The sequence below is a fragment of the Bos javanicus genome, chromosome 6, assembly GCF_032452875.1.
Source record: "Bos javanicus breed banteng chromosome 6, ARS-OSU_banteng_1.0, whole genome shotgun sequence".
Taxonomy (NCBI): Eukaryota; Metazoa; Chordata; class Mammalia; order Artiodactyla; family Bovidae; genus Bos; species Bos javanicus.
The window spans coordinates 45,160,951-45,187,203 of record NC_083873.1 but is presented as its reverse complement, the minus strand read 5'-3'; the positions used below and the strand labels follow the sequence as shown (position 1 = coordinate 45,187,203).

General features: G+C 40.1%; 1 protein-coding gene across 5 annotated transcripts in view; it reads right to left on the bottom strand.

Annotated features, from left to right (window-relative positions):
- ZCCHC4 (zinc finger CCHC-type containing 4) overlaps positions 1–19,975 on the bottom strand; it is a 50,742-nt gene extending 30,767 nt beyond the window's left edge. For 4 of the 5 annotated variants that reach the window (XR_009736944.1, XM_061419829.1, XM_061419832.1 and 1 more), the window contains exons 1-5: positions 19,812–19,975; positions 18,748–18,866; positions 17,949–18,031; positions 4,049–4,324; positions 3,541–3,621 (exon numbers count right to left, since the gene is read on the bottom strand). Coding sequence is in view for 4 of the 5 variants with exons in the window: in XM_061419829.1 (XP_061275813.1) it covers positions 3,541–3,621; positions 4,049–4,324; positions 17,949–18,031; positions 18,748–18,866; positions 19,812–19,938 (686 nt within the window). In the remaining variant the exon portion in view is untranslated. The remainder of the gene's footprint in view (positions 1–3,540; positions 3,622–4,048; positions 4,325–17,948; positions 18,032–18,747; positions 18,867–19,811) is intronic. The other variant, XM_061419830.1, reaches the window with a different exon arrangement.
- Positions 19,976–26,253: the final 6,278 nt, after the last annotated feature.

The window sequence follows — 26,253 nt, the reverse complement described above, 5'->3', positions numbered from 1 at the left end:
TACTGAATGGTATACTTAAAAAACTGGCTAACATGGTAAATGTTATACTATGTATATTTTATTGCAACTTTAAAAAAAAAGCAAGTAAATCAGGGCATGAGCAATGAACAACACAAAATAAAATTTTTTTAAAATTTAATTTACAAAAACAACAGAAAGAATGAAGTGTTTAGGAATAAATTTAAAGAAGAAGTGCAAGTCCTGCACACTGAAAACTATAAAATATTGTTTAAAGAAATTAAAGAAGAGCTAAATAAATGGAAAGATAGCTCATATTCATGAAACAGAACACTTAAGATGGAAAGATGTGGGTTTGACCTCTGGGTCAGGAAGATCCCCTGGGGAAAGACATAGCAACCCACTCCAGTGTTTTTGCCTGGGAAATCCCATGGACAGAGAAGCCCAGTGGACTATATAGTGCATGGAGTCACAAAAGAGTTGGATACGACTTAGTAACATGGACTGCAGCCTACCAGGCTCCTCCGTCCATGGGATTTTCCAGGCAAGAGGACTGGAGTGGGTTGCCACTGCCTTCTCCAAGTAACTAAACAACAACCCCTCAAATTGATCTACAAATTCAATGTGACTCCTATTAAAAAGCTCAGCTAGCTTTTTACAAAAACTGACTAGGTAATTCTAAAATTCATACAGAAATGTAATAAGCCCACAATAGCCAAAATAATCTCAAAAAAGAATTGAGTTGAAAGATATACACTTCCCAATTTCAAAACTCACTACAAAACAACAATTGAGATTGCATGGGCCTGGCATAAGGACAGACACAGATAAATGGAATAGAATCTAAGGTCTACAGATAAATCCACAGATACATGGTCACGTGACACAGATAAATGGAACAGAATCTAAGGTCTACAGATAAATCCACACAGATATGGTCACATGGTTTTCAATAAGGTTCCAAGAGCATTCCATGGGAAAAGAATAATCATTTAAACAATGATGCCAAGGCAACTGGATATCCACATGTAAAGAATGAAACTGGACCCCTACCTCACATCCTACTAAAAAATTAACTCAAAATTAACTAAATGTAAGAACTAAAAATTAAAAACTCTTAGAAGAAAAGAAGTATAAATATTCATGCTTTTAGACTAGTAATAGTTTCTTGGTATGACACCTAAAACACAAGCAACCAAAGAAAAGAGAATAACTTTTGACTACATAAAAGTGAAAAGACAACTCACAGAATGAGAGAAAATATTTATGAATTATATATGAGTCTAGTACCCAGAATACATTAAGTACTCTTTCAATTCAACAATAAGACAAATAATCAATTTTTAAAATTGAGCAAATGACTGAATAGACATTTCTCCAAAAAGATAAACAATTGGCCATAAGTTCATGAAAAGATGCTCAACATCATTACCACAATGAGACACTATTTCAAAAAGACAGACAGTAACAAGTGTTCATGGGCATGTGAAGAAACTGGAACTCTCATATACTGCTGTTGGGAAAGAAAAACTGTGCAGTCACCTTGGAAAACAGTTTGGGAGTCCTTCAGGAAGTTAAACATAGGATTACCATAGGACAATTATGACTGTGACTTTGGTCAAGTTATTTAATTTCTTTGTACCTCAGTTTTCTGTTCTGAGGAAAGGAGAATGTTAATAGTATCTATCCTAGAGGGCTACTGTGGGGACCAAAGAATTTAGAATAGGGTTTGATATGTGACAAGCATTTACTAAATATCAGTTATAGTTAATATTTCATGTTATTATAAGAATTCAGAAGTTAAATTTCTACCTTTAAAATAATACCTTTATAATCATTTAATAATACTTTAGGAAATAAACAAGGTAGTTAAAAAAGAAATTGATATATTCACTCAATGGAATAGTATATGGTCATAAAAGGAAGTACACTTAGATGCTACAACATGGAGGAATCTTGACAACATTATGCTAAGTGAAAAAGGTCAGACACAAAGGGCATATATTGCAGGATTCCATTTATATAAAATATCCAGAAGAGACAAATCCGAATGAAAGAAAGAAGACTGACGCTTATCAGGAGGAGTAAGGAGCTTATCAGGAGAAGTAAGGAGTCTCTCTTTAGCGTGATTAAAAATGTTCTGCAATTATGGGTGATAGAATGCAGATACAAAACAGTGAATATACCAAAAACTGCTAAAATACACACTTTAAAATGGTCTATTTAAAATGAGTTATATCTCAGTTTAAAAAAATAAATTGAGTTTATCTTTAAGAAGTCTGTATTATCACTCGTGGAATTTCATTTTCCCAAAGATTACTAACATCAAATAGGTATTTGTAAAGAGTGTGCTCGTCTTGTTAATAAGGAATGAGTTGCAGAAAATGTGGGTTATTTCTGAGACACATACAGGCTTACAGTAGATAACCCAAAGCTAACCTGGAAATCTAAAGAAAAATAAATGATGAAAGTTGTACTTTTTATTGTGACTTCTACACTTTAAAATTCTGTCTGCCTTGTTTTTAGGGAGAAAAAGCATATGTAATTTCACAGAGAATCTGAGTAATGCTGGAGAGAACACAACAACTACTGGACTATTGGCCAAATAGGTTCTATCAGATTAAAAAAAAAACTTAAAGACTCATTCCTTCAATACACTCAAGAACAAGAAAAATATACTAAGGACATGGTGTCTCACAGACTTACCATGAACTCCTAGAATTCAAACAATTACAGAAAACAGGAAGAGTGCTTCAAGTTTACAGAATCAGAGAGTCCGTGGATGGACACATCTGCCATCCTGTGCTGTAAATCAAAAATCTGTATTTTCTCAATTACAACCAGAGGGAAGACTCAAAACGTGGTCCACTGTCTCATCTGTTTGTTCGAACATATCAGGTGCTGTTTAAATTCTGATTCTCTCCCACAAAGCTTATCTGTTTGCTTATTAATTAGCCTCCGCCTCAGAACCTATTTCCTAGTTAGCACTCCCTTCACTCCAGGCTTCACCCAGTGAAAGGTAGTATGCACATCCTTCATTAAAAATATTAAAATACACATCTTATCCCATTTAAGACATTATGATAAAACAAAATCCTAGACGAAATTCAGAATTACCCTTGAAAAGTAAGTATATAAGAAGAAATTTCACTCAATAGAAATGTATGTCTAAATTATAAGCCAAAGACAACTAGATACATTCACAGAAAAAATTTAGGAAGCATACTAGCAAAAAGCCTACTGCCTCCCTGTCAGCTGGTAAAGAATCCTCCTGTAATGCAGGAAACTGGGGTTCACTCCCTGGGTTGAGAAGAACCCCTAGAGAAGGGAAAGGCTACCCACTCCAGTATTCTGGCCTGGAGAATTCCACAGACTGTGTAGTCCATGGGGTCGCAAAGAGTCGGCCACAACTGAGTGCCTTTAACTTTTACATGTTGAGTTTATCTAACTGAAAAAATACCTTATAAACAATTACTACTTCTATATTAAGTAAAGGATTATAACAGGATTAGTAAAAGGAAAACATTAAAAAAAAAACAGAACACAATGAAGGAGAATAAATATTATACTTTGTAAACCTACCGAAAATCAATATCCAATAAAAGGCTTCTAATGTTAGACTTCGTGCCACCTGATTCTTTCAACCTGATCAGCTCATGTAACCTAAAGCAATTAGTGAAAGCAAATTTAGTAAGAAACGACTAATGTCACATGTAACAAACAAAAAACCCATCAGTGGTCTCCTGATATTTCTAACATTTCAATGAAACACTGAAGAAAATTTCGCAGGTATAGGCAAAGTTTCAATTTTGAAGTATTTTTAAATGCTGGATCTCATCTAAAACAGAAAACTCTAGAATTAATAGTAAATAACTGAAGATTCAAACCAGAATCTTCTACCATACATCACAAATCTGGAAAGATTTCTCTTGAATGGAATAAAAATTACAAACTCCTTCAGAGAAGGACTACACTGTATACTTAAGGTTGCACGTTGTACCCTCTATACAGCAAATAACTACTCACTACATTTTCTTACAGTTTAGAAAGTGGTGATGGGAGAAGCCTTTAAAACACTGTTATCACATACCTTGGGGTCCCAACACACAGTACTCTTCTGAATCCAAGGTTCGAGAGCAGGTCTACCAAGAACAGACAGCTCCGGTCAGCAAACAAATACTGGGCATTTGTCTTCTTGTTTTCCAGTGGATAGAGGAGTTTACTGGGCCTTTTTAACTGGGTGATAGAAACATCACCCACTACCTGATGTTCATGATGCTTCTCCTCATCATCCGGCAGCAGCAACTGCTGACAGCTCTGACAAAACTTTCTCTGAGACAAGGGCAACTCGATAAACTTCAAGTACCTTCAAGACGCGACAAAACACAAAGCAATACAGTCTCAGTTGGTGACTTTAAAGGCATTTGATTTTTGCCAGTTTTAATATGCAAAAAGTATTACTTCTTAAAGAGTGTTGCGCGTGCAAGCATGCATGCTAAGTCACTTCAGTCGTGTGCAACTCTTTGCAGCCCTATGGACTGTAGCCCACGAGACTCCTCTGTCCATGGGACTCTCCAGGCAAGAATACTGGATTGGGTTGCTGTGCTCTCCTCCAGGGACTCTTCCCGACCCAGGGATCAAACCTGTGTCTCTTATGTCTCCTGCATTAGCAGACTGGTTCTTTAACCACTAGCACCACCTGGGAAGCCCAAAGAGTGCTGTATGAGGAAGTAAAGGTACAAAAAACTGTACAATGTTGGCTAGAATTTATGTCTGGCTGCATACCTAAAGTAGAAAAGGATCAGCGATTTCGTAAGAATTGAGATGCTCCAATTTAGCCACTGGATAAAGATCAATATTCATTTAAAATGTGAATATAATATATTACTCAAACAACTTAATAGTAATGGAGACTACTATCACCTTTAAATTTATTGACAAATCCATGTATTCCAACTTGGAAGTGTTAACCAGTCTGGCTCAGTAAGACAGTCATTTTAAAATGAGAAATTAAGATCATTCTTCAATTTCTTATGGCATACTTAGCAAGAAAAATTACCTCTTAAAAGAAAAAATGTTCCCACAAAGTTCCTCTATTCTTAGCACTATTGATGGAGGCAGTTCTGAGAAGCTCACGTGCAAAACAGCAAAACATTCTGTCCTGCTGATCTCTGGGGTTCCACAGGCTGGTGTGCAGAAGTGCCCTTCTTGGGGGCTTTTCTGCTGCTCCACAGGGTTTTGGAGCTGGAGTCACAGAGACCAGTAACTCATTAAGCCAGCACTTTGGAGGACTCAGAGGAATCCTTCATCTCTCGAGCACTTAAAGTTAAGCAGAGAAATTTGGTTTTGATCCTGTGCCAACAATCTTCTGACAATGAGTTACTGGAACCTGGAGACTAGGAACTGTGTGCAGTACCACAGGCATTTTATGGTGGACAACAGCCCATTTCATGAGATCAAGCCCTGAGCCTTTGGAGTGGGAGCACTGGCTCCAAGACCCTGACTACCAGAGAACTATCAAATAGTGAGAACCCACACAAAAGAAACCACTTGAATACAAGACCCGGCATCATCCAACTACCAGTATCACCCTGTGCAGGAGGCCTCATCTAAACAATAAACAAAACAAAAATACAAACCCAATCATCAGCAGACAGGATTACCACCTCACTCAGCCTTGCCAATCAGAGGAAAACATACAAACAAACAAAAACTCAGCACAAACCTCACCCTATTCAAAGCTTACACAAACCACTGGATCAACCTTAGGAGGGCAGAAACCAAAAGGAAAAAAGAATTCAACCTTGAAACCTGGGAAAAGGAGACCTCAAATACAGTAAGTTAAAAAAAAAAAAATAATGAAAAGGCAGAGAAATACCACACAAATGAAGGAACAAACTAGAAACACAGAAGTCCAAATAAATGAACAGGAAAGAGGCAAACTACCTGAAAAAGAATTCAGGATAATGATAGTAAAGGTGATCAAAAATCTTGAAAACAAAATGGAGAAAATGCAAGAATCAATTAACGAAGACCTAGAAGAATTAAAGAATAAACATACAGAGACAACACAATTACTGAAATTAAAAATACTCTAGAAGTAATCAATAGCAGAATATCTGAAACATAAGAACAAATCAGTGAGCTGGAAGAGAAAATGGTGGAAATAACTCCTCAAGAGCAGAATAAAGTAAAAAGAATGAAAAGAATTGAGGAGAGTGTCATGGACCTCTGGGACAATATCAAATGCACTAACATTCAAATTATAGGGGTCCCAAAAGCAGAGAAAATGAAAGGGTATGAGAAAATTTTTAAGAGATTATAGCTGAAAATTTCCCCAACATGGAAAAGGAAATAAGCAAGTTCAAGAGGTACAGAGAGTCCCATACAGGATAAACCCAAGGACAAATACACCGAGACACATACTAATCAAACTAACAAAGACTAATAACAAACTTCAGTTCAGTTCAGTTCGGTCGCTCAGTCGTGTTCAACTCTTTGCAACCCCATGAATTACAACACGCCAGGCCTCCCTGTCTATCACCAACTCCCGGAGCGTACCCAAACCCATGTCCATTGAGTTGGTGACACCATCCAACCATCTCATCCTCTGTCATCGCCTTCTCCTCCTGCCCTCAATCCTTCCCAGCATCAGGGTCTTTTCCATTGAGTCAGCTCTTTGCATTAGGTGGCCAAAGTATTGGAGTTTCAGCTTCAACATCGATCCTTCCAATGAACACCCAGAACTGATCTCCTTTAGGATAGACTGGTTGGATCTTCTTGTAGTCCAAGGGACTCTCAAGAGTCTTCTCCAACACCGCAGTTCAAAAGCATCAATTCTTCAGTGCTCAGCTTTCTTTATAGTCCAACTCTCACATCCATACAGGACTACTGGAAAAACCATAGCCTTGACTAGATGGACCTTTGTTGACAAAGTAATGTCTCTGCTTTTTAATATGCTGTCTAGGTTGATCATAACTTTCCTTCCAAGGAGTAAGCATCTTTTAATTTCATGGCTGCAGTCACCATCTGCAGTGATTTTGGAGCCCAAAAAAATAAAGTCACTGTTTCCCCATCTATTTGCCATGAAGTGATGGGACCAGATGCCATGATCTTCGTTTTCTGCATGCTGAGCTTTAAGCCAACTTTTTTGCTCTCCTTTTTCACTTTCATGAAGAGGCTCTTTAGTTCTTCTTCACTTTCTGCCATAAGGGTGGTGTTATCTGAGTATATGAGGTTATTAATATTTCTCCCAGCAATTTCTTAGATAAAAGTGCCTTAGGAAGCAAGTTTTGTTATTGGACGATGCTAAAGCTGAAACTCCAGTACTTTGGCCATCTCATGCGAAGAGTTGACTCACTGGAAAAGACTCTGATGCTGGGAGGGATTGGGGGCAGGAGGAAAAGGGTACAACAGAGGATGAGATGGCTGGATGGCATCACCGACTCGATGGACGTGAGTTTGAGTGAACTCCAGGAGTTGGTGATGGACAGGGAGGCCTGGCGTGCTGCGATTCATGGGGTCGCAAAAAGTCAGACATGACTGAGCAACTGAACTGAACTGAACTGACTGAAAAGAAAAAAACAGAGATTAAATTTCTAATTGCAAAAAAAAAAAACCAACAAAGAATAAAGGCATTAAATATTTTTGGACTTGGAAGAATACGGGTTATACAGTTTTGTAATCTGGGTACTTCATGCAGAAACTGCTGGACAGTTGGATGTCAAGGAGAAAGGGCAACTTTTCCAGTCAGGAGCAGTTCAGAAAGTTTGAGGACAGATTTCTTCAAGAAGGTGAAGCTAAGAGATTATGCTACATCTAAATGTTTTGAGGGAGTTCGGACAACAGGCAGAGAGTTTGCAGTTGAATCATTTCTGAAGCACATAAATAATTAAACAGACAGTCATTACAAAACAAATAAACTCAAAACTGTTATTAGCTAGTTGGAAAACAAAAGTTGTACAGAAAAGAAGTTATTATGATTAATACATGTTTTAATATAAATGGAATCACACAATAGCCACATGGATATTTTGATGTAAATTATTTTTTAATTAATAAAAGCCTTTTTTATGAAAGAATTAAAACTGCTGGAGGATAAATTTCAGCCAAATGAAACAACAGTAGACTGTCAGTCAGCACTAAATCCATTTGACCACAGACTAATATGAGAAAAAAATATGAGTATCAGAGTATAAAATGGAAACAATAAAAATCCAAATAAAACCAGCAGAAGAAGGGGAAGAGAAAGGGGAAGTTAGCAGAAGTACAGTGATTTTCTCATGTTTTAGAGCCAAAGGCCAAATATAATTTAAAACTGAAAAATCAAGTAAAAGTGCTATAAGCAATAATCAAAGGTATGAGGTTAACCCTAAAAAGAAATAATCAACTGAAATCAGATAGTAACTATAGAGAAGGAAAGACAGAAGAAGGAGAAATATATAAAGTCACCATTTCTCATTTTTAGATGAAGGAAGGCAACATAAAAATTAAATCTGGTTTAAAAAACCACAAAGGCAACCATGAAAACAAAAATACAGAAGGAACACACATTAAAAAAATAAAAGCAAACACAGACCATAGAGTGAAAGAGAATAAAAAGAAGCAATAAAAATCATACAACAAAACCAGGACCAAGCGTATCTATCGTACCTACCATTCAAACAGGCTAAATAAACCCACCCATTAGAAGAAAGACTGGATCACAAAAGCAAAATCCAATCAGCCTATTTCATCACTTCTAAGATGCATATATTTTCATATTTTAGCATCAAGGATATTGAGACATGATTTAAAACTGCCACCAGCCAGACTGTAGGTGGAGTGTCACTGCCATCATCCTATGACTCAGTCCCGAAACACAAAGTTATTGTACTGCAGTCAAGGACCAAACCAGAGCAACAGAGCTGAGGCATGTAAGTTGCTTCAGTTGTGTCTGACTCTTTGCCACCCTATGGACTGTAGCCCGCTAGGCTCCTCTGTCCATGGGATTCTCCAGGCATTAATACTAGAGTGGGTTGCCATGCCCTTCTCCAGGAGATCTCCTCAACCCAGGGGTCAAACCCACATCTCTTACAACTCCTGCACTGGCAGGCAGGTTCTTTACCACTAGCACCGCCTGAAGAAGCCCTGGGAACCGAAGCACACTTTTGATATCAGAGAAGTAAATACTCATCATTGAATGAATGACAAAAACAATCAAAGGCCTTACAGGAAAAAGGAGAAAGGAAGCTCCCCAAAGACATGATGATATGTCAGCTTCTGCTACTTAAAAACAGTCAAAAAGACTGCCTATCACACACCCATTGAAGCCAACTGAAGGCAGGAGAAGTGCAAATCACCAGGAAGAGACTAAAGTTCAAAGCCAGGGGCTAGTGTGGCAATTCACTAACTACATGGGACTATCTTAAGGCACTTAGTATAATTATTTTTAAGAAAAGAAAAAGAACAATGTTAAATGAACCTCCACTTACATATTTTGTGTCTGGTCAAAACTATCCTTCAGAAAGTTTTTATTGCTAGTTTAGTAACCTTCTCTTGACAAGATCAACTGAGATCTTAGGCATATTTCTATTCAAAATTACATCATCATTCAACGACATGGCTTTATGTAACATTCAGACATAAGAGTTTTTTTAAGCTTGGTAGGAAGAAGATGAGACTCTCCAGAGCGAAGGATTACTCAGCGCTCCCTCCTCATTTGTACTTACTACACACACCCGGGGGCAAGAAGAAATTCATTCTGCTGCACGGCTCAGCATGACTCACAAACTGCAGGCTAGCATTCTGAATGTCACTTTTATTGATCTCCATTTGACGTTCCATTTGCCTTTCCAGGAGTAGACAAATTATGTTTATGGCATTTCCCTAATAGCAGACCTTGAAAATCTGAGTTTAAATGAGCTCTGAAAAAAATATAACCAAATGAATTATCAACTAAACAAAACTATCTGGATGCACATAAATTAATGCTGATTTTAGCATTAAAATATATCTTCTCTAAGACTTCAGGGATCATGATAAAGATGCCACCATACTACATAATAGAATACATACCAGGCAGCTAAAAACTGTAAGGAAAGTCAAGTCTCAGGCACAAAATGTAAATCAGTCAGCTGAACACATATGAAATATAAAGCATGGTTCAAAGAGTAACATTAGGAAAATGATTATCAAATCCTATATTGTAGAACTTAGAAGTCTGTGCAGCACTGCCAGTTCCATAATAAAAATCAAGTAGCAAAGGTCAATTTATCTCAATAACTACAATTGTTCTTTTCTAACAACTTCAAAAGTACATCAATGAAAAGCTAATGCTATGTCACAGTAACAGATAAAAGTGTGCTTTATAGAATAGATATAATGTTTAAATGCATTTTAACACTTTCAAATATAGTTACTTAATAAGATAACACAAATGAGTTGTATAAAATTAAATTAGAAAACAATTATAATCTCAAGTAATAGTATGTCATCCTTAGGTCCATTACACACAAAAATAATTTGCTAGTCTCAAACTGAAGACACACTAAAAGAATATGCAATTAATAGCATAGAACAGGTAATTTAATAAGCTTTGGTTTTAGAAAGGCAACATTTTTAATTTTGAAGAATGACTAATTTCAAACTTTTCACTCTGTAGCAAGCAAATAAGAAAGCATAAGAGCATCAGCTATAAAGTGATACAGTAAAATCAATGACACTACACTTTAAAAAGTGGAAACTTTTACCAATCCTCCAAAACCTATTTAAATACCATATCCTTAAACTGAAATCAGTTAGTGAAGGCACAAGTAATCTGTAAAGCTTCTGACCTTCCAAAATACCCAGTTTTTTCTAAGAATACTGGCAACACAGTACATTCTTCTTTGAACTGTATTATTTTTAAATATATCTCAACTCCATTATTACTAGCATTTTAAGTTCTTTTTGAGTCCTCACCAAAGAATGAATAAATGACTGGATGGATGGAAGGATAGATAAACGGACAGAGGCCTGGGAAACAAAATCTGAGGTTTTGGATCACAGATGATTTAAGACAAGCTCTCAATAATCAGCACTGGAACAGATGAAATTATGGCCCCCAGGAAATAACCTTTTGAAAAAATTTTAATATTTTCATATTCTAGCCAGTGTTTTTATTTCTAATTATCATGAAATATGCATTTCAAAAATTCTTCAGTATCAAAATCCATACTCTGGCAGTACAAAGATTTGCACAGTGGTTTAGCTCCAGGCTAAAATCTTATTATGTAAGGAAAGAAGATCATCTAAATTTTCTTATGGAGTTTAACTGAATCACCAATATTTTTATGCAATAACATGAAATACATGCTTATTAGCTAAAAGTGACATGGTTGAGTACAAAACTAAGTACACATTATGACCACAACCCCTTTGCACAGGAAAAAGGCCAGAAGTACTAGAAAATGACCAAAGTGATGGCTTCAAAAGGAGAAACCACAATGATGCTTTCCTACTTTCTACTTTCTGCATTTATTCTATCTCGTTACAATAACCTCATAATAATATATCTCTATATAACTTTTATATTCTTAAATCTCCTTAAATTAAATTACTACACATCATATATTAATTACTATCTGGTTTGAGCACTGAAGAATGGATGCTTTTGAACTGTGGTGTTGGAGAAGACTCTTGAGAGTCCCTTGGATTGCAAAGAGATCCAACCAGTCCATCCTAAAGGAAATCAGCCCTGGGTGTTCATTGGAAGGAATGATGCTAAAGCTGAAACTCCAATACTTTGGCCACCTCATGTGAAGAGTTGACTCAATGGAAAAGACCCTGATGCTGGGAGGGATTGGGGGCAGGAGGAGAAGGGGACGACAGAGGATGAGATGGTTGGATGGCATCACTGACTTGATGGACATGGGTTTGGGTAAACTCCAGGAGTTAGTGATGGACAGGGAGGCCTGGCGTGCTGTGATTCATGGGGTTGCAAAGAGTCGGACACGACTGAGCAACTTAACTGAACTCAACTGAACTACATGCTTAAAAATACCACTTCAGAATCAGAGAGGCATAAGTTTGAGTCACCGCTCAGTCATTCTAGTAGTATGAAGTTGATGAGGTTAACTTAACTTCTCCAAGCCTCAATTTTCATCTAAGTAAACCACCTTGGCAGGATTAAATAGTATCTCATGGAGCAGGAAACAGCAGCCCACTTCAGTATTCTGGCCTGGAGAATCCCATGGACAGAGGAGCCTGGTGGGCTACAGTCCTTGGGGTCGCAAAGAGTTGGACACAACTGAGTGACTTTCACTTCACTTCTCATGGAAAACACCTCACATAATGCCTGGCTCAGTGATACCGAATTTTCATTAATTCTCCTTTCAACGTTTTTCGTTATTGATTTAATTCCCATAAATTAAGTAGATACCAAGTTAATTCCCGTAAATTAAGTAGATATGACTAAGTACTGTAGTTAAGGGGCAATAGAGTTATCTTAAAAAAAGTCACCTCCATCAAAGGACTTTAAAATCTATTAAAAGCTCAGGAAGACATTTTTAACAGATCCCAGTATCCTTTCCACTTAACCTAGACAAGACTTCAGAATCCTTCTCAACACAGCAGCCCAGGTAACCAGAAAGAGCTGTCACGAGAGTGAAAACCTGTTTGTCATCAGCAACCCAGACTAGAGGCTTGGTAAGAAGCATCTCCCAGCACATACAGCACAATGCCTACCACAAAGGAAAGGATGAATTTTCTTCACAAGTTTACCAACAAATTAAACCTGTGACTCAATTCCAGTTAACCCAATAAAACATTTTAAAAATGTAGATTTTTAAAGACAGATGTTATAGCTTTAAAAAATGTTTAGTTCTTTTATTAATACTACTTCAATAAAGAAGATTACAGTAAATCTTCATGGAACTGGATTTGGCAATGATTCTTAGCTATGATAACAAAAGCACACACAACAACAACAAAAAAAATTGAAAGATGAGACCCTTTGATACACTCCTGTGGTAAAGAATCCCCCTGCCAATGCAAGAGACACAAGGGATTCAGGTTGAATCCCTGGGTTGCGAAGATCCCCTGGAGTAGCAACCCACTCCAATATTCTTGCCCAAGAATCCCATGGACAGAGGAGCCTGGTGAGCTACAGTCCATGGGTCACAAACAGTCAGACTCGACTGAGTGCATGCATGCACACACACACACCTAGAACATATAAAGAATTCCTGCAGCTCAACTACAAAAACAGCAATGACCTTGTTAAAGTAGACAAAGGACATGAATAGACATTTCTCCAAGAAGATATATAAATGGCCAAAATGCATTTGAAAAGATGGTCAACACCATTAATACAGAAGGAAAACAAAAATCAAAAGCATAATGACATACCACTACACAACAGCTAGGATGTCTCTCCTAGCAAAAAATAATAATAGTACACATTAACAAAGACATGCAGAAACTGGAACCCTCCTACATTGCTGCTGCTGCCGCTGCTAAGTCACTTCAGTCGTGTCCGACTATGTGTGACCCCATAGACGGCAGCCCACCCGACTCCTCCGTCCCTGGGATTCTCCAGGCAAGAAAACTGGAGTGGGTTGCCATTTCCTTCTCCAAGACATGAAAGTGAAAAGTGAAAGTGAAGTCGCTCAGTCGTATCTGACTCGTAGCGACCCAATGGACTGCAGCCTACCAGGCTCCCCCGTCCAATGGGATTTTCCAGGCAGGAGTACTGGAGTGAGGTGCCATTGCCTACACTGCTGGGGGGGATGTAAAATGGTGCAGCTACTGTAGAAAACGGGTTGGTAATTTCTCAAAAAACTAAACAGTATTATCATATGATCCAGTAATTCTACTCCTAGAGATATATATAAAGAAATGAAAACAGGGACTCAAACTATTTATACACCAACATGCGTTGACTATTACATACAACGGCCAAAAGGTGGAAACATCTGGGTGTCCACTGATGGATAGACAAGATGTGGTACACATATACAAAGGAATATCATTCACCCATAAAAAGGATGAAGTTTTGATACATGCTACAACATGGATGAGCCTTGAAAACCCTACTCTAAGTGAAATAAGCCATATACAACAGGACAAATACGGATGATTCCATTATCTTAAGTACCCAGAATGGTCAAATTCATAGAGACAAAAAGTAGATCAGAGGTTATCACAGACTGGAGGAAGATGCAATGGAGAGTTATTACTTAACAGTGACAGAATTTCTCTTTGGGGTGAGGAACATAGTGGTGTGATGGTTGCACAACACTGTTAATATAATTATCGCCACTTCATTCTGTCGTTTTTGAGATTGCATCCAAGTACTGCATTTTGGACTCTTTTGTTGACCATGATGGCTACTCCATTTCTTCTAAAGGATTCCTGCCCACAGTAGTAGATATAATGGTCATCTGAGTTAAATTCACCCATTCCAGCCCATCTTAGTTCATTGATTCCTAGAATGTCGACATTCACTCTTGCCATCTCTTGTTTGACCACTTCCAATTTGCCTTGATTCATGGACCTAATATTCCAGGTTCCTATGCAATGTTGTTGGAAGAGGGTGTTTGTTATGACCAGTGCATTTTCTTGGCAAAACTCTATTAGTCTTTGCCCTGCTTCATTCCGTATTCCAAAGCCAAATTTGCCTGTTACTCCAGGTGTTTCTTGACTTCCTACTTTTGCATTCCAGTCCCCTATCATGAAAAGGACATCTTTTTTGGATGTTAGTTCTAAAAGGTCCTGTAGGTCTTCATAGAACCGTTCAATTTCAGCTTCTTCAGTGTTACTGGTTGGGGCATAGACTTGGATTACTGTGATATTGAATGGTTTGCCTTGGAAACGAACAGAGATCATTCTGTCGTTTTTGAGATTGCATCCAAGTACTGCATCTCGGACTCTTTTGTTGACCATGATGGCCACTCCATTTCTTCTGAGGGATTCCTGCCCGCAGTAGTAGATATAATGGTCATCTGAGTTAAATTCACCCATTCCAGTTCATTTCAGTTTGCTGATTCCTAGAACGTTGACATTCACTCTTGCCATCTCTTCTTTGACCACTTCCAATTTGCCTTGATTCATGGACCTGACATTCCAGGTTCCTATGAAATATTGCTCTTTACAGCATTGGACCTTGCTTCTATCACCAGTCACATCCACAGCTGGATATTGTTTTTGCTTTGGCTCCATCCCTTCATTCTTTCTGGAGTTATTTCTCCACTGATCTCCAGTATCATATTGGGTACCTACTGCCCTGGGGAGTTTCTCTTTCAGTATCCTATCATTTTGCCTTTTCATACTGTTCATGGGGTTCTCAAGGCAAGAATACGGAAGTGGTTTGCCATTCCCTTCTCCAGTGGACCACATTCTGTCAGATCTCTCCACCATGACCTGCCCATCTTGGGTTGCCCCACGGGCATGGCTTAGTTTCATTGAGTTAGACAAGGCTATGGTCCTAGTCAAAGTGGAGAGTAAAAAAGTTGGCTTAAAGCTCAACATTCAGAAAATGAAGATCATGGCATCCGGTCCCATCACTTCATGGCAAATAGATGGGGAAACAGTGGAAACAGTGTCAGACTTTATTTTTCTGGGCTCCAAAATCACTGCAGATGGTGACTGCAGCCATGAAATTAAAAGACGCTTACTCCTTGGAAGGAAAGTTATGACCAACCTAGATAGCATATTCAAAAGCAGAGACATTTCTTTGCTAACAAAGGTTTGTCTAGTCAAGGCTATGGTTTTTCCAGTGGTCATGTATGGATGTGAGAGTTGGACTGTGAAGAAGGCTGAGCACCAAAGAATTGATGCTTTTGAACTGTGGTGTTGGAGAAGACTCTTGAGAGTCCCTTGGGCTGCAAGGAGATCCAACCAGTCCATTCTGAAGGAGATCAGCCCTGGGATTTCTTTGGAAGGAATGATGCTAAAGCTGAAACTCCAGTACTTTGGCCACCTCATGCGAGGAGTTGACTCATTGGAAAAGACTCTGATGCTGGGAGGGATTGAGGGCAGGAGGAGAAGGGGACGACAGAGGATGAGATGGCTGGATGGCATCACTGACTCGATGGACGTGAGTCTGAGTGAACTCCGGGAGTTGTTAATGGACAGGGAGGCCTGGCGTGCTGCGATTCATGGGATCGCAAAGAGTCGGACACGACTGAGAGACTGATCTGATCTGATCCAATGTTGCTCTTTACAGTATCGAACCCTGCTTCCATCACCAGTCCCATTCACAACTGGGTGTTGTTTTTGCTTTGGCTCCATCCCTTCTTTCTTTCTGGAGTTATTTCTCCACTGATCTCCAGTAGCATATTGGGCACCTACCAACCTGGGGAGTTCATCTTTCAGTGTCCTATCTTTTTGCCTTTTCACACTGTTCATGGGGTTCTTGAGGCAAGAATACTGAAGTGGTTTGCCATTCCCTTGTCCAGTAGACCACATTCAGACCTCTCCACCATGACCTGGCCATCTTGGGTGGCCCCACATGGCATGGCTCAGTTTCATTGAGTTAGACAAGGCTGTGGTCCATGTGATCAGAAAGGCAATGCCAAAGAATGCTCAAACTACTACACAATTGCACTCATCTCACACACTAGGAAAGTAATGCTCAATATTCTCCAAGCCAGGCTTCAGCAATATGTGAACCGTGAAATCCCAAATGTTCAAGATGGTTTTAGAAAAGGCAGAGGAACCAGAGATCAAATTGCCAACATCCGCTGGATCATCGAAAAAGCAAGAGAGTTCCAGAAATACATCTATTTCTGCTTTATTGACTACATCAAAGCCTTTGCCTGTGTGGATCACAATAAACTGTGGAAAATTCTGAAACAGATGGGACTATGAGACCACCTGACCTGCCAATTCTGAAGGAGATGGGACTATGAGACCACCTGACCTGCCTCTTGAGAAATCTGTATGCAGGTCAGGAAGCAACAGTTAGAACTGGACATGGAACAACAGACTGGTTCCAAATAGGAAAAGGAGTACATCAAGTCTGCATATTGTCACCCTGCTTATTTAATTTGTATGCAGAGTACATCATGAGAAATGCTGGGCTAGAGGAAGCACAAGCTGGAATCAAGATTGCTGGAAGAAATATCAGTAACCTCAGATATGGAGATGACACCACCCTTATGGCACAAAGTGAAGAAGAAGGAAAGAGCCTCTTGATGAAAGAGGAGAGTGAAAAAGTTGGCTTAAAGCTCAACATTGAGAAAATGAAGATCATGGCATCCGGTCCCATCACTTCATGGCAAATAGATGGGGAAACAGTGGAAACAGTGTCAGACTTTATTTTTCTGGGCTTCAAAATCACTGCAGATGGTGACTGCAGCCATGAAATTAAAAGACGCTGACTCCTTGGAAGAAAAGTTATGACCAACCTAGACAGCATATTAAAAAGCAGAGACATTACTTTGCCAACAAAGGTTCGTCTAGTCAAGGCTATGGTTTTTCCAGTGGTCATGTATGGATGTGAGAGTTGGACTGTAAAGAAAGCTGAGCACTGAAGAATTGATGCTTTTGAACTGTGGTGTTGGAGAAGACTCTTGAGAGTCCCCTGGACTGTAAGGAGATCCAACCAGTCTATCCTAAAGGAGATCAGTTCTGGGTGTTCATTGGAAGGAGCGATGCTGAAGCTTAAAGTCCAATACTTTGGCCACCTCATGCAAAGAGTTGACTCATTTGAAAAGACCCTGGTGCTGGGAAAGATTGAGGGCAGGAGGAGAAGGGGACGACAGAGGATGAGATGGTTGGATGGCATCACCAACTCGATAGACATGGGTTTGGGTGGACTCTGGGAGTTGGTGATGGACAGGGAGGCCTGGCGTGCTGTGGTTCACGGGGTCACAAAGAATCTGACACGACTGAGCAACTGAACTGGCAAATGTTAAATATACATTTTACCACAACAAAAATACACTAATTACTTAAAGTAAACTTGAAGGCACAGCGAAAAAAATCAACAATGGGATAATAAATTAAAAGTGACATCCCATCAGTACCTTTCCACACACTGAGATCGGGATAAAGGAGGCTGACAGCTTCGGTTATGGGCTTCCCGGGCAGCAAGTCTGGCTCCTGACAACTGAAAGAAAGTACAAAACCCACTTAGTAAATCATCAAACTGGCTAATATCCTAGAAAAAGTGGTATCATATTCAAACACCAAGAAGCCAGAAACTCAAGCAGCTCAAAGCGGTAAACAGGCATTCATTTCAGGGGAAAACAAAAGACATTAACCTGGGGAAACTCTAGAACAGTTTCAAATAGTAAACAACGTATTGAAGCACTGAGAGATTAATTCACACATGGTGATCTTAACAAGTCTACAAAAGAGTGGCACACAGATTGTTTGCCAATAAACCTAACAAAGCTGAAAGTTTTCTAGTCAAAACTTTCAGAAACTTGAATTGGCACTGAGCCAAGAGGATACCAAGCTCATAAATGTATCTCTAAGTGCCTTCCTCAGCCATCCAGTAGCTGAAAAAAGGATCTTTGATGCAAACACTTCCCAAAAAGGGTTTTTCTAAAACATTTCCTGGAATGATCATGACTTGCATTCTTCACAAAGAAATCTATATTTGCAAACTCAATATTAATACCTCAGAAAGTTTTAAAGGAAATTCATTCTTTGAGACAGTAGTTTAAGACATCAATAGAGTAAGTTCAAAGTAAATATAAATTCCAATCTCTGGACCAAAAAACATGGTATCTTCATCTCTTAAGAGGTTTATCTCATACATTCTCAACAAAATGTCACACACGTCAAAAATAAATAAATATATCCAAAAAGGTGATATACCTTTTCATCTTCCCATTGAAAAAAATTACAATCTTTTCTGTCTCTACAAGCTGAGCAGGCATAAAACCTCCGTGTTTCTTCTTTCCCTTGGTTCACCTTTACAAACAGAAGAGTAGGTCCTAGTTCCAAGAGAAAAAACATGTCAAACAGTCGATATCAATCAAATTTCTAGTTTTCACCGACCTTAAATAAAATGTTTTAGTTTTATGGATGAAAGTGAAAGTGAAGTCGTGTTCGACTCTTTGCGACCCCATGGACTGTAGCCTAAAAGGCTCCTTCGTCCATGGGATATTCCAGGCAAGAGTGCTGGAGTGGATTGTCATTTCCTTCTCCAGGGGATCTTCCAGACCCAGGAAACGAACCCGGGTCTCCCGCATTGCAGGCAGACGCTTTACCTTCTGAGCTTAAATGCAATACTTTGAGATAGATATAGATTTTTTTTTTTACCGAAAGTCACAACATTCAGGCACCGACTACTTAGGAAATATATTTTGAAAACCAGTCTCTCCAGAAAGAAAATGCTAGTGCCAGTACAGTTGCAGTCCACATGGTGAACCGTCTAGGTCCTGACACAACAGAGTTCGAACAACTGTTACCTCCGCTCAGTTATTTTTTCAGTGAAACCCTCAGCTTTTAGATTTGGACACACTCTCTCTCCGCGAGTTAGAGAAAACCTGGGTCTGGTTTCTAAGCAGAATTCATGATTTCGCGCCTCCCTAACTTTTTTTTAACTAAAAATAAAGCAAATCAACAAATGAAATATCCAAGTACTTGGCACTGGGAATTACTCGATAACACACATCCTTTGTGCCTAGCCTCTGCCTCGTCCCTTTAAAAAAGATGTCACCGCGATGGAGCCAAAATCACAACAGGAAGGCTTCTTTGAAGGTTTCTTAAGTAAGTGGAAAAGCTCAACTTCCCGAGGAAGGAGCGTCTTCTAGAACTATACTCAGTGGGAGAGAGAGGCAGATAAAAATTTGGGAGCCCTAAATGCCCCAGGCGCCCTCAGGCTAACCACGCCCCTTGGCGCTCGACAGCCAGGCAGAGCCCAGACGCGGACCCACCGTGAGGGCACAGCGGGGCGGGGGTGGCGGGATCAGAAGAAAGCACCACCTCGACTCCCGAGTATCCCTGGCGACCTGAGCTCCCCTCTGCCTCCAAGGTTCCAAGCCGGTCCCTGGAGGTCGCCATCTTCCCACCGCCGTCCCGAAAGCCTCAGTCCGGACCAAAGAGGCTGAGAAAGAGCGCCGCTTGGACCTGCAGCCACTTTAGAGCGCCCCCACGCGCCTAGGAGGAACTTCGGCCGCTGGAGCGGAGGTCATGCCCCTAAACCCTGTCCCTAGCTAGCTGGAGGCTAAGAGGTCCCTCTCCTGGGAGTGAGTGGGAGACGGGATGGGTTGACAGGCATCTTGTTGGACCCTGTGCAGTAAGCTCACCTATTTTCTGCCTCAGCCTTAATACCTTAGGATCCGTGAGTACCCTCCTTGCGTAAGAATATAGCCAGGAGATGAAATGACTCTTGGGCTTCCCTTGAGCCTCAGCTGGTAAAGAATCGCCTGAAGTGGGGGAGACTTGGGTTCTATCCCTGGATTGCAAAAAACCCCTGGAGAAGGGAAAGGCTACCCACTCCAGTATTCTGGCCTAGAGAATTCCACAGACTGTATAGTCCATGGGGTCGCAAAGAGTCAGACACAACTGAACAACTTTCACTCTTACACTCTTTGAAGGTTATGACCACAGATGACTCTTAGCAGTGCAGCAAAGATTTTGTCTGGTTAAAAATCCAAAAGGCAACATAACTACCACCACCAGCCACGACTGATAAAAATAGCTGAAGGCTCAACTTAGTAAAGATGCCAGTTATACCCATATTTACAGCGTATCTTTGTCAGATGTTTGTAGATTTGGACAATATTATTCTGAAATTCATAAGGATAGGTGAGAAAACTACAATAGCCTAAACAGTTTTGAAAAATAATAAAGTAGGAGAAATTAGTTTACCCAATTTCAAGACTTATTATGTAACTGCAGTAAACACATGAATGGTTGTGATGAAATAGTCAATATCTATAGTATGTAATATATACTATATATACACAGAGCTCCACCCATCAACAGAAAATTGAATTAAAGATTTACTGAGCATGGCCCCACCCATCAGAACAAGACCCAGTTTCCCCCTCAGTCAATCTATCCCATCAGGAAGCTTCCATAAGCCTCTTATCCTTCTCTATCAGAGGGCAGACAGACTGAAAACCACAATCACAGAAAACTAATCAAATTGATCACATTCACCACAGCCTTGTATAACTCAATGAAACTATGATTCTTGCCATGTAGGGCCAACCAAGATGGACGGATCATGGTAGAGAGTTTTGAAAAAACGTGGTCCACTGGAGAAGGGAAAGGCAAACCACTTCAGTATTCTTGCCTTGAGAACCCCATGAACACTATGAAAAGGCAGAAAGATAGGACACTGAAAGATGAATGCCCCAGGTCAGTAGGTGCCCAATATGCTACTGGAGAAGAGTGGAGAAATAACTCCAGAAAGAATGAAGAGACAGAGGCAAAGCAAAAACAACACCCAGTTGTGGAGGTGACTGGTAATGGAAGTAAGGCCCAATGCTGTAAAGAGCAATATTGCATAGGAACCTGGAATGTTAGGTCCATGAATCAAGGCAAATTGATAGTGGTCAAACAGGAGATGGCAAGAATGAACATTGATATTTTAGAAATCAGTGAACTAAAGTGGGCTGGAATGGGTGAATTTCACTCAGATGACCATTATATCTACTACTGTGGGCAAGAATCCCCTTAGAAGAAATGGAGTTGCCATCATAGTCAACAAAAGAGTCTGTAATGCAGTACTTGGATGCAATCTCAAAAATGACAGAAAGATCTCTATTCGTTTCCAAGGCAAACCAATCAATATCACAGTAATCCAAGTCTATGCCCCAACCAGTAATGCTGAAGAAGCTGAAGTTAACAGTTCTATGAAGACCTACAAAACCTTCTAGAACTAACACCCAAAAAAAGATGTTCATTATAAGGGACTGGAATACAAAAGTAGGAAGTCAAGAATCACCTGGAGTAACAGGCAAATTTGGCCTTGGAGTACAGAATAAAGCAGGGCAAAGGCTAGTAGAGTTTTGCCAAGAAGACGCACTTGTCATAGCAAACACCCTCTTCCAACAACACAAGAGAAGACTCTAAACATGGACATCACCAGATGGTCAACACTGAAATCAGATTGATTATATTCTTTGCAGGCAAAGATGGAGAAGCTCTATCCAGTCAGCAAAAACAAGACGGGGAGCTGACTGTGACTCAGATCATTAACTCCGTATTGCCAAATTCAGACATAAGTTGAAGAGAGTAGGGAAAACCACTAGGCCATTCAGGTATGACCCAAATCAAATCCCTTATGATTATACACAGGAAGTGAGAAATAGATTTAAGGGACTAGATCTGATAGAGAGTGCCTGATGAACTGTGGATGGAGATTCATGACATTGTACAGGAGACAGGGACCAAGACCATCCCTCCAAAAAAAAGAAATGCAAAAAAGCAAAATGGCTGTCTGAGGAGGCCTTACAAATACCTGTGAAAAGACAAGAAGCAAAAAGCAAAGGAGAGAAGGAAAGATATACCCATTTGAATGCAGAGTTCCAAAGAATAGCAAGGAAAGATAAGAAAGCCTTCCTCAGTGATCAGTGCAAAGAAATAGAGGAAAACAATAAAATGCGAAAGACTAGAGATCTCTTCAAGAAAATTCAAGATACCAAGGGAACATTTCATCCAAAGATGGGCTCAATAAAGGACAGGAATGGTATGGACCTAACAGAAGAAGAAGATAATAAGAAGAGGTGGCAAGAATACACAAAAGACCTATACAAAAAAATCTTCATGACCCAGATAATCACGATGGTGTGATCACTCACCTAGAGCCAGACATCCTGGAATGTGAAGTCAAGTGCGCCTTAGAAAGCATCACTATGAACAAAGCTAATGGAGGTGATGGAATTCCAATTAAGCTATTTCAAATCCTGAAAGATGATGCTGTGAGTGCTGCACTCAATATGCCAGCAAATTTGGAAAACTCAGCAGTGGTCACAGGATTGGAAAAGGTCAGTTTTCATTCCAATCCCAAAGAAAGGCAATGCCAAAGAATGCTCAAACTACTGCACAATTGCACTCATCTCACACGCTGGTAAAGAAATGCTCAAAATTCTCCAAGCCAGGCATCAACAATACATGAACCGTGAACTTCCAGATGTTCCAGCTGGTTTTAGAAAAGGCAGAGGAACCAGAGATCAAATTGCCAACATCCATTGGATCATCAGAAAAGCAAGAGAGGTCCAGAAATACATCTATTTCTGCTTTCTCCTTTATTGACTATGCCAAAGCCTTTGACTGTGTGGATCACAACAAACTGTGGACAGTTCTTCAAGAGATGGGAATACCTGACCACCTGACCTGCTCTTGAGAAATCTGTATGCAGGTCAGGCAGCAACAGATAGAACTGGACATGGAACAACAGACTGGTTCCAAATAGGAAAAGGAGTACATCAAGGCTATATATTGTCACCCTGCTTATTTATCTTATATGCAGAGTACATCATGAGAAACGCTGGGCTGGAAGAAGCACAAGCTGGAATCAAGATTGCTGGGAGAAATATCAATACCCTCAGATATGCAGATGACACCACCCTTATGGTAGAAAGCGAAGAACTAAAGAGCCTCCTGATGAAAGTGAAAGAGGAGAGTGAAAAAGTTGGCTTAAAGCTCAACATTCAGAAAACAAAGATCATGGCATCCAGTCCCTTCACTTCATGGCAAGTAGATGGGGAAACAGTGGAAACAGTGACAGACTTTATTTGGGGGGGCTCCAAAATCACTGCACATAGTGACTGCAGCCATGAAGTTAAAAGATGCTTACTCCTTGGAAGAAAAGTTATGACCAACGTAGACAGCGTATTAAAAAACAGAGACATTACTTTGCCGAAAAATGTCCATCTAGTCAAAGCTATGTTTTTTCCAGTAGTCATGTATGTATGTGAGAGTTGGACTATAAAGAAAGCTACGTGCCAAAGAATTGATGCTTTTGAACTGTGGTGTTGGAGAAGACTCTTAAGAGTCCTTGGACTGCAAGGAGATCCAACCAGTCCATCCTAAAGGAAATCTGTCCTGAATATTCATTGGAAGGACTGATGTTGAAGCTGATACTCCAATACTTTGGCCACCTGATGGGAAGAACTGACTCATTGGAAAAGACCCGGATGCAGGGAAGACTGAAGGCGGGAGGAGAAGGGGACAACAGAGGATGAGATGGTTGGATGGCATCACCGACTCAATGGACATGAGTTTGAGTAAACCCCAGGAGTTTGTGATGGAAAATGAGGCCTAGTGTGCTGCAGTCCATGGGGTCACAGAGAGTCGGACACGACTGAACTAAACTGATAGTATGTAAAAAAAAATGATGCTATTCATACATATTTAGACTCACTCATTTAATACTAATGTATATTAATTTAGAAATACTGCTCTTTTCCTGCACTTTTTATGCAGTAGTTTCACTCAGATCTTCACCTGCACCTGTAGCATCTGGTCTTTGACATAACAATGCCCCTTTTCAAGTTCTCTAGCATGGATTTCTGGAGCACATTATCGGCACTTCTACATTTCCAGTTAGGAAACTTTCAGGACCTGCTGTTGATGGTACTTTTGGATGTATCTCAAGCCCTAATTATTCATTCACATTAGCAGTAACACCTCTATTTTTAAAGTTTTGGCTTATAGGTACATATCTGTAATCTTTTAAAGGCTTGTTTGCAAAATTTGCAATTGAATTCATGAAATCATATCACTAGAAATAATTACCAATTTTGGAGGGGGAGGTTAATAAATATATTCTCAAATGCCGGCCTCTGCCTCTTTAAATGTCTTCCAGGCTTGCTTCTACTCTCCTTTGGAGACTACACCTTTGTCTGCACCAGGTCTTGGTTGCAGCACATGGGATCTTAGTTCCCCAGCCAGGGGTTGAACCTGCTCCCTGAGGAGAAGGGGCTGACAGAGGACGAGGTGGTTGACTGACATACCGACTCAATGAACATAAGTTTGAGCAAGCTCCAGGAGGTGGTGAAAGACAGGGAAGCCTAGCATGCTGCAGCCCATGGGGTCACAAAGAGTCGGACATGACTGAGCAACTGAACAACAAAATGTTAAATAGCATATGTTGATTCTTTGCTAGAGAGGCCATGCATATTAAAATGTTAAATAGCATATGTTGATTCTTTGCTAGAGAGGCCATGCATATGAGCATTAATTTAATGTTTCACTTTATTGTTTCATAATATTTTTAGTTTGTACACAAAAATCCTTGAGTAGAGAAAAGCTCGAGTCTTAGCAGGACTCTGAGACAGACCCTTGTCACATTTCCATCTCAGAGCATGATCTTTAATGCTGCTAAGAAACAATCGATTTTGGTACCCTGAACAGAGGACAAACTGGTGATCTTCCTATGGAGATCAGGAAGTCTTACTCCTTGACTTTCTGGATAAAAGCCCTCAGTCCCCAAATTTACTGCAGAGAACATGGATGAAGCCATGATAAAAAGCCCTAAGTCCCTAAATCTCCTGCATAGAACATGGGTGAAGCATTTGGTAGTGGTTCTCTGACTGTCTTCTCTACTTTCTCTAACAGATTTCCGGTTTTCCTTTGGGAAAACAACCATCCTCAGTTTTGGCCCATTGTAGTTTTGGGGTTTTTTTTGGCTGTGCTAAGTCTTCGAAGTTCAGGTTCTCTGTTGCAGCATGCAGGTTTCTCTAGTTGAAGCGTCTGGGCTTAGTTGCCCCGTAGCATGTGGGAGCCTAGTTCCCCAACCAGGGACCAAACCTGCATCCCCTGCATCGGAAGGCAGATTCTTAACCACTTTTACCAGGGAAGTCCTTAGTCCATTGTAGTTTGAGAGTACAAAGAACCGTATAGACTGGCTTGGGTTTGGGCAGATGACTTGGAGCTTCTGCTGGAATGCCTGCAAAAGAAGCTGTTACAGGTCCATTTTGTCATCTCAGCGATTTCTTATAGCGGAGGGGTTCAGCTCTCTAATCTTACCTAAGCTAAGTCATTGTCTAGGTGATCTGCATCCACCTTGACAAGAATGACTCAGCTCTTCTCCACGTGTGCCTCAGCCTCCTGCTGTAACCAAGTGGCCAGCTCAGGCACATTTTTCTCGTGAGAATGACAGAAACACAGTAGAGCTAGGAGAAACAGACAAGCTTCTCAAGGCCTAGGCTTCCAGCTGCACTGTCACTTCTACCTCATTCTTTCGGCTCAAGCAGGTCATGTGGTCAAACATTAATAAGTTACAAGGCAAAGGGAATAGGTCACAAAGGGCTGAAGGACTGGAGGCAGCGACACAGTCTACCACAAAAGCACTCTTTGCTGGGGCAACCAAGTACTGGTGGTACTGTTTGCAACCACTCCTGGGTGGTGCTAGTGGCCGGT